We start from the raw sequence: 8,457 nt of genomic DNA, 5'->3' as shown, positions 1-8,457 counted from the left end.
TTGTGAGAAGAAATAAGAGGCTCCATGTGAACTTTGGAAAATAATGTACAAAATTACAAACACGTAGTTAAAAATTTCTATGTCGTATTTGCATAAGCTATAAAGGAATCTATGTTTATTTATATGTTTGCCTTTTTCAAAGGTAAAACCAAGGAAAACTCAAAAAAATTAGTGGAGCCTTGATAGATATAGCTCTTAAAGTAAAGACTGGACCTTTAAAAAATGAAACCAGCCCACTTGAGGAACGACCTTTCATGCATGGCTTGTTCTAAGAAGCCAAAAATATGCTTTTCTCTTGCAGCTTGGAAGGGATGACTATTGGAGAACCTTGAATTTTAGGCTTTAATACACAGGTCCATATCCGATGGAACTGAGTCTCCTTCATGAGCTTTTGCTCGAGAGATTATTGTGAGATTTTGTCCAGAACTTCTTGTGCATGCATGTGCAACGTCGTTCTCATTGGTCAACAACGAGAGAGAGAGAGAGAGAGAGAGAGAGAGATCATCCCAGTGTCCACCCTTGTATCCGGTTCTGGAAAAACAATTGATTTTTATAAAAAAAAAAACTGGCATGGCGAAGAGGGACACTGCAGCGCCGGCAGCGATAAAAGTCAAGTCTACTGGACACGCCTTGCAACGATAAAAGTCAAGTGGACCCGCCTTGCGCAGACTGGATCAGCACTCCACGCTTATATAAGGGCATGCAAGAGCAGGCTCAAACATACAAATCATCCTCCGAAACTATCGTGCAGCAAATTGCCGTAGCTTTAAATATTCAATTGCCTGCTTACTGGATGACCGCTTTTTCTCTAGCTTCTGTCATTTGCATCATGGTGATGCTATTGCCAGCTTATATTTACGTAGCAACAGCTGCAGCTCCCGCTCCTGCGGCTTATAATAATGCGTGCACGCAAAAGGCCGCCGAGCGCCCTTTGTGCGGTCCTAGCGCCTTCACCTTCTACATGCACAACACCGTCTACAACCCCGTTGTGGACAACAAGGACTACTTCAACTCTGTGTACGGGCTGTCACCTAACGTGACGTGGCCCAATCCGTACGCCTTCGGCACCACCTCCACCTTCGAGGACCCCCTCACGGAGGGCCCCGCCAATACCTCGCAGCAGATCGGCGTGGCTCAGGGCCTGGCGCAGCTGAACAGCAAAGTGGGCTACACGCTCTTCCACATCTTCACGGCCAACATCACCGAGGGTGATTACAAGGGCACCATCTCCATCCTGGGCCAAATTCGCGAGGTCGACCCCGTGCGCTACCTCACAGTGGTGGGTGGAACGGGTGATTTCTTGGGCGCCCGAGGTTTGGCCACTAATCGCCTCGTCACCATGGACCATACGGCCCCTGCCACATGGACCCTTTCATTCAACCTCGACCTCTACTATTGATTCTACAACACGCCGCAAATTTTTCAATTGCACGAAATTTTCCTCAGTCAATCAACCATCCTTTCCCGAATTCGTTGTCCAGTAGTAGCTGATAAATATCATAGTGCCGTTCTCTCACAATGAATAATACAACTCATGGACTCTCCTTATTAAGAAGGTATGAGTGATTATAGCTATGAGTAATTTGTGATCATGTTTGAGTTTATTATTCTACTACAAATAACCTTGAGGGTTGTTAATTACTTTGATACCTCAAAGAAGATGCCCACCAACATCTACAGAAAGAAATTTGAGTGCAAATATTGTTCATGGTGGGAGATTTTTTGTATGTGGAATGTCTGCTAGTTATCTTTTTTAGAGTAAGTCATTAAAGATCCTTGTGTGTGTGTGTGTGTGTGTGTGTGTGTGTGTGTGTGTGTGTGTGTGTGTGTGTGTATAACTTCTTCTTTTATATTACAAATTTATCTTCCTTATAGCTTGATTCGGGCTTCCTTGGGTGCTATGATGACAGATGCCTCTCTCTCTCTCTGTCTCTACCTACCTACCTACCTACCTACACACACAGACACACAAGCTATGGGCGAACATGAAAGAGGGGAGGTAGTTATGCCATAGCATGCTTTAATTTTGCAATATTGCATGGTTAACATATGAAAATTACTAGCAATGTTTCAAAATTCCCTTTTCAAGTACATTTTTCTTTTGGCTTGGAAAAACGGTTGATGGAAAGAGTGGAGGCTTTCAAGGTCAACTTCAAAAGGCCCTATGATAAGGACGTGGAAATCTTGCCCATACTTGTGATGTGTAGGTGCTTTCTCTTGTTACACATGCAAGCTCATTTTGTTGTCTCTAGTATTGTTGACTAGAGCAACCAATTCTCCCTCACTTGATAAAGATGAGAGAGAGAGAGAGAGAGAGAGAGAGAGAGAGAGAGAGAGAGTTTTGTTTTACCCTCCACACACATGAGAGAAATATTGAGTCTTGGGCATGCAAAGTTACAAACGTTAATTCGAAACGGGCAAGTTTGGTTGAGAAATTTGCTAGAATTACAAGCAACACAATCACCTAACTACACACAGCTATTGTCCGATCCCAAATGAACAGGCAGCCTGACAGGAAGGATAGGCATTCTTGACTTGAACAAATTAATAATCGTTTCCACAAATGGAAGATGCCCTGTCGCCACTTCTACTTCCCATGACAAGTATCATGTTGATCCTGTAAAAAAATACCACTGCGTACTTTATAAAACAGTATAAGTGCTTGTGCATTACTTTCAAGAGTCTTCATCACTTTATGTGGTACCACTTAAGAGTGTTATATAAACACATTTAAGTGTTCTTTTACCATATAAAATGGTCTCTAACCATTTTTTTCTTATTAGAGTTTAACCACTTTTAAGTAATATCAACTACTACTAGGTGAATCAATCAAGCTTACATACCTGTAACTGTGTTGCCTCTTCACCTAGGTTATCGAGATTGTGCACTTCAATATCAAGTCCCATGTCTTTGAGAGCCTCCTTTCTGATTTGAATCAAGGTCTCAAGATTTTCCATTAATGCTTCCTCGTTTGGTACAAGCCCAGCCTTATGCAACTTGAGTTCCTCCATATCCTTGTTCAGTCTCTCTACGATCTTGGCGGCGCCTCGCATCAAACCAACCTGTTCATCTCTCTTTCTCTTTGATTGATCTAAAGCAATTTTTATTGCTTTGAGACATTGCTGCTTCTCGTTTAACTTTTCAGCGGCATTAGCCTTCATGTTGAAAATAGCTGCTACGTCAGCCGTTGACGCAGAAAATGTAGTCGAGGAAACATTTGACATTCCAAATGTTCCCATCGAGCCAAACGCCCACTTCTTTAGAAATTCCTCCTTATCCTGCCCTGAAAATTGATGTCCACCTGAGTATGTCTGCCAATCAAAGCCTGTGTCAGTACTGTCAGTTTAATTAGGCATATTTTCTGCATTAAATTTCCACTCGCTTCCAAGGCATGGACCGTTTGTGGACCTCCATTTCTCCAATTTCCTATTTAAAGTTTTTGGTTGGTGTAACATTTTGATAACACCTTCAACATCACAGCCCATGCAACTAAACCTTCAGAATCTTCAGCGCCCTTGCACTTCTGCCACGTAAATCCATGTGAAAAATGCATGCCTACCTCGTTGTTTGGGGGAGCTCCCTGATATACTTTGTAGTATATAAGGAGACATTCTTCATACATTTCAGGCCTCAGCCCCTTTAAATGCATCTTCTCCTTTTGGTGGCGCTTGTAAAGCCATACCCTAAGCCACTCTTCATCTGAGAAATCATCATCACATAGGAGCTTCGGATCTTGGCCTGGATCCTGGCCAACCAAGCATAGCCCATATTCGGTATAAAAATCTTCCTTGGTGAAGCAAAATTTTGTTTGAGTGGGTAAGGCCACTCGTGCTACTGTCCACCTCCCTTTGAAAACATATATGAATGCATGTTAGTATGTAATGATCCATAATTAAAATTGTTTTATCAACAATAAGAAGTGGTTGAAATGATTTCTGCACCATTCTCAGTGGTACTGCAAAATTTTTAAGTGGTGGTGTACCACTAAATGGTTCTCAACCACTTAAAACTGGTTAGGTAACACTAAAAAGTCCTGCTACACCACTATTTTTTCTGGTGATACATCACCTTTTGGTGTTTCTTCACCACTTTAAAGTGGTGCTCCAAGACATAAAAGTGGGTTGAACCACTATTCAGTTGTGCTACACCGATGTGAATTGTTGTACACAACTTAAAACTGGTGCTACACTCCTAAAAAGTGGTGCTACACCAATAGAATGTGGTATCTCCTTGTAAAGCTTCATCACTTAAAAGCACTTAACCACCACTTTTAGCAAAGATGCAGAACTAAAGATTATGGCACTTTTGTAAAGCATCACTAAAAAGTGGTTCTACAGCATTGAAAGTGGTTGACCATCACGCACCACCACTTTATACCAAATACCGTTCAGGTTAAGAAGCACCACTTTTCAGTGGTTCTATACACCTTTAAGGTACAGAATAACGTTCTAGTTAAGAAGCACCACTTTATAGTTGTGTTCACCACTTTATAGTGATGTTGACCACTTTATAGTGGTCTTCACCACTATAAACACCACTTAAATGTGATTTGAACAACAAAAAGTGGTGAACACCACTTTATTGGTGTTTACTACTTTATACCAAATAACGTTCAGGTTAAGAAGCACCACTTTTCAATGGTTCTACACATTTTTAAGGTACCGAATAACGTTCTAGTTAAGAAGCACCACTTTATAGTTTTGTTCACCACTTTATAATGATACTGACCACTTTATAGTGATGTTGGCCACTTTATAGTGGTCTTCACCACTAGAAAGTGGTGCTTCTTAACTAGAACGTTATTCGGTACCTTCAAAGTGTGTAGAACCACTGAAAAGTGGTGCACCATCGTGATGCTTCGCTTAAAAGTGATGCTTCACCACCAAATAGTCAGGGTTTTCCACTGGAAAGTGATGCACCCATTGTATCGCCAGTTTTTACTAGAGCCTTACCTCTTTTTATTGCTGCCCAACATCTTAAAGTGGTCCATTATTACTTTTAAGAGATAGTGCACCATATCAGCATAACTATGTAGTGATGCAACCATGGTTTCTGCCCAACTTTAAAGGGTGTTGCAGGTGCACCACTTCAACACAGCCTATCAGTGGTGCTGTACCCATAAAAAGTGGGGTTCACCCACTTGATATTTACTAGTGGTGTGCACACTACTTTTTCCTAATAAAGCAACACTTTAATTGAATCCATGGGAGAAATACCTGTATCTAACCTGCTAAACATTTTTCTTCTTAGGTGTACCCTTGGGGGACTCGAAAGTTCTTTTTGTAGGATGCATGTGCAAAAAATTCAGAAACTTTACAAGACATAAAACCAATTTTAGAAATGCATGCATGATGCATCTAACCTGTTTTGATAGGCGACTCCTGCATAAAGCTCTTTCCCTTCCTAGGTGTACCCTTGTCAGAGTTTGAAGGTCCTTTTGTAGTCTGGTTCTTCATCATGAAAAAATCACAAATGCCACATACATACAACATCAATAGTTAAATGCATTCATGCTTGAACCTGCATGATGCATTCGTATAAGCATGCACACACAGTTGATAAGATCTGCATTCATGCTTCAAGCTGCATGATGCATTTTTATAAAGAATTCACAAGGGTGATCAATTAGATGTGCACAATGCATATACATTCCAGAAATAAATTCTAAACTCACACATGCATCATTAATAGTTACAATCCATGATTATCTTGCCACACATTTTTTTATTTTTATTTTTGCAATACCCTCCCCAACAGAGGGCAGACCATATCGCCAAGGGTTGAACCTGGGTCCTTACGCACCCACCCATTCACTTTAACCACTAGGCCAAGCCCCCTTTGGTTATCTTTCCACACATTCGGAGACAAGCATACAACGCTTCTACATCTGCATGAAGCATGTTAAAACATGGATCAATGCTACCTAGGAAAACCAGCCACATTCAAATTCAACCAACATTCGAGATAGAATGCTTCAAGCTACATGATGCCACATACCTGTTGCTGCTGCAGGGGATTTTTACTAAAGTTGATGACCAGTCCAGCAAAAAGTACTCCTCCTGAATTTTCTTGTTGTTGTTGTAATGTTGCTGCTTGTTGCTTCGGCTAGCAGAGAAACGCAAAGGAGGGAGGAAAGAGGGAATCAGAAACCTGAATGGCGTGGACGAGATAGAGAGAGGGGGGAGGAACAAGAGAGACAGAGTGGGAGGGATGAGACTTGAGAGAATATTTGCATTAAGTTCTTGAAAGTACCTTGAGGTGATCATTAACCAGTAAGCGCTTTCACTTGGTACACATCAAATTTTAATCCTTTTTTTCCATAAATTTTGAATTTAATCCCATTGTTTCAAACGCCTAAACCACCCATTTTCTCAACCCCAAAAACCATATACTATATAGTGGCAAAAGCGGTCCACCTATACATGCTTTCACCCGGTTACACTCCCATCAAATGCTGAGGGAAACTTTGGTTCTGAGGCAAAATGTCGGAGTAGTTGCTCCATATACGGGTCATGCTATAATCGATGCAAAGAAAGATCCAAGTGTAGCAATTGTCATAGGAACCTTACTACTATGAGATGTGCACAAAGGTGGTTCCGGTGAATGAATCTACTCTACCTCATGTTGTGGATGAATTTTATCTCCCTCGCATTGTGGACAAATATGCTCAACCTTGCACTGTGGACAAATCTACTCTCCCCAAAATTATGTGCCTAGCTCTGTAGGGAGGTACTGAGCTGGTGCAAGACATGCACAAAAAATGGTAGAGTCCATCTCACAGCTGAGGCAATATGTGTGCAATGCTAGACACTGTAGAGTCAATGTCCCCACTCAGGAAAAACAATCCAGCACATGTTGGTAAAGGTACCTAGTAGCCATCTACACACCCACACAAATTTCACGCATTTTCTTGTGGAGTAACAAATTCTCAATGAGTAGAACGTTTCAAGTACGTTGCAAATGGTGGACTTCTCTCAATGCCTCTATGAAACGGTGTCCCACTACAATCAAGCATCCACTCAACGGGCTCCGTGCATGGTAGCTTCTCCCACAAGATGTCATCATCTGCAAAGAAACCATGTAACACGTATTTAAGAATTTTGGGAATTATTTGAGTCCCATTTTTTAAATGAGACTTAAAACTCGAGTATTTTTTGCTATATTTGACCTCTTGGTTATTTTTGGGGACCCTTTGTGCCATATGAAAATGAGGCACTAGCACATAAAAATGGGATTCAAACTTGAGTTCAAGCTTTACTTGTTTTGGTTGTGTGGGATATTAAGAAGAGAACTGAAGTTAAGTTTGTGCCTCAGATGCCTTGCCTAAACTAGCAAGTGGACATACTCAAATGTAGTTCAAGGCACTAGCACAAGGATGCGAGGCTCCAACATAAGTTCCAACATAAGTTCAAGCCTCACTTCTTGTTGCATTGTAGGATACTAAGATGAGGATTGAACTTAAGTTCAATCGTCACGTGCCTCACCTAAACTAGCATGTGGGCATGAGGCTCAAATGTAATTCGAGGCTATTATATGTGACTAGAGGTTGGTATCATAAATTTCTAGTTAACATATTTTCGTATCCTCAACACATAGCTAGATTTATTTGTGTATATTCAATGGCAAAATTGAAACTATGACTTTAACATTGTTGATATGTAAGAAAAATGCTTTAAGGAATAGCACTTCCATAAAAACATGCACCACTCAAAAAAGAGAGGGCAATGGAGTCAAAAGAAACATCAAAGACTACAGTATTAAGAAACTCCATATTAAGAAACTCCGATAACAAATGAAAAACAAAACTTGACTTGTTTACAAGCCCTACTAAAAGCAATTTTCATGTTAAGGGGATCTCAAATGAGAATGGTGTTTAGAAACACCAAGATAACAAATGAAGAACAAAAAGATATTAACAAGTAGCCTTAGTTATATAGGCAATTCATAATCAAGGGGCTAACCCAATACATACGTAGCCCTAGTGTGAAGTTATTTCTATTTTTTGGCTTTCTTGAATTGTCAATTTCAAATAATATGTTTTTTATTCTAGCATCACCTTGATTTCCCAGACAAAAACCTGATTCTAGCATGTTTCACATATTGTGATTTCAAAAAGTCTCCTCCAAATGTTAGTGTTTAGTTCTCCTCAAAACAAAAATTGAGTCCCTTCAAAGAGAGATATCAAAACTTTGGAGGAGACATGAAAAGTGTAACTTCAAGTAGTATCAAACAAATGTTAGTGTTTAGTGCTCCTCAAAACAAAAATTGAGTCCCTTCAAAGAGAGATATCAAAACTTTGGAGGAGACATGAAAAATGTAACTTCAAGTAGTATCAAACATAAAACTTTTCAACACATAGAAAATGTTTTTTAACTTTGCCATATCGTCAGATACCAAAATTGTCAACCCACAGACCAAGATGAAGCAAAAATTACCAAGTAATTTGGAGATAGATTC

General features: G+C 40.2%; 1 protein-coding gene across 1 annotated transcript; it reads left to right on the top strand.

Moving 5' to 3' along the window:
- The first annotated feature begins 793 nt into the window (after positions 1–793).
- On the top strand, positions 794–1,399 carry LOC147431585 (pterocarpan synthase 1-like). The gene has a single exon (XM_086494605.1). It carries the CDS (start codon positions 794–796, stop codon positions 1,397–1,399), a length of 606 nt encoding a protein of 201 aa, XP_086350731.1.
- The last annotated feature ends 7,058 nt before the right edge of the window (positions 1,400–8,457 follow it).

This window comes from Adiantum capillus-veneris, chromosome 21 (genome assembly GCF_014529385.1).
Source record: "Adiantum capillus-veneris isolate H3 chromosome 21, ASM1452938v2, whole genome shotgun sequence".
Lineage (NCBI taxonomy): Eukaryota > Viridiplantae > Streptophyta > Polypodiopsida > Polypodiales > Pteridaceae > Adiantum > Adiantum capillus-veneris.
The sequence above is the reverse complement of the archived record's forward strand: the minus strand, read 5'-3'. Positions and strand labels throughout refer to the sequence as shown.

Coding starts and splice junctions, on each gene's coding strand:
- LOC147431585 (XM_086494605.1), top strand. CDS start 794: ATGACCGCTTTTTCTCTAGCTTCTGTCATTTGCATCATGGTGATGCTA.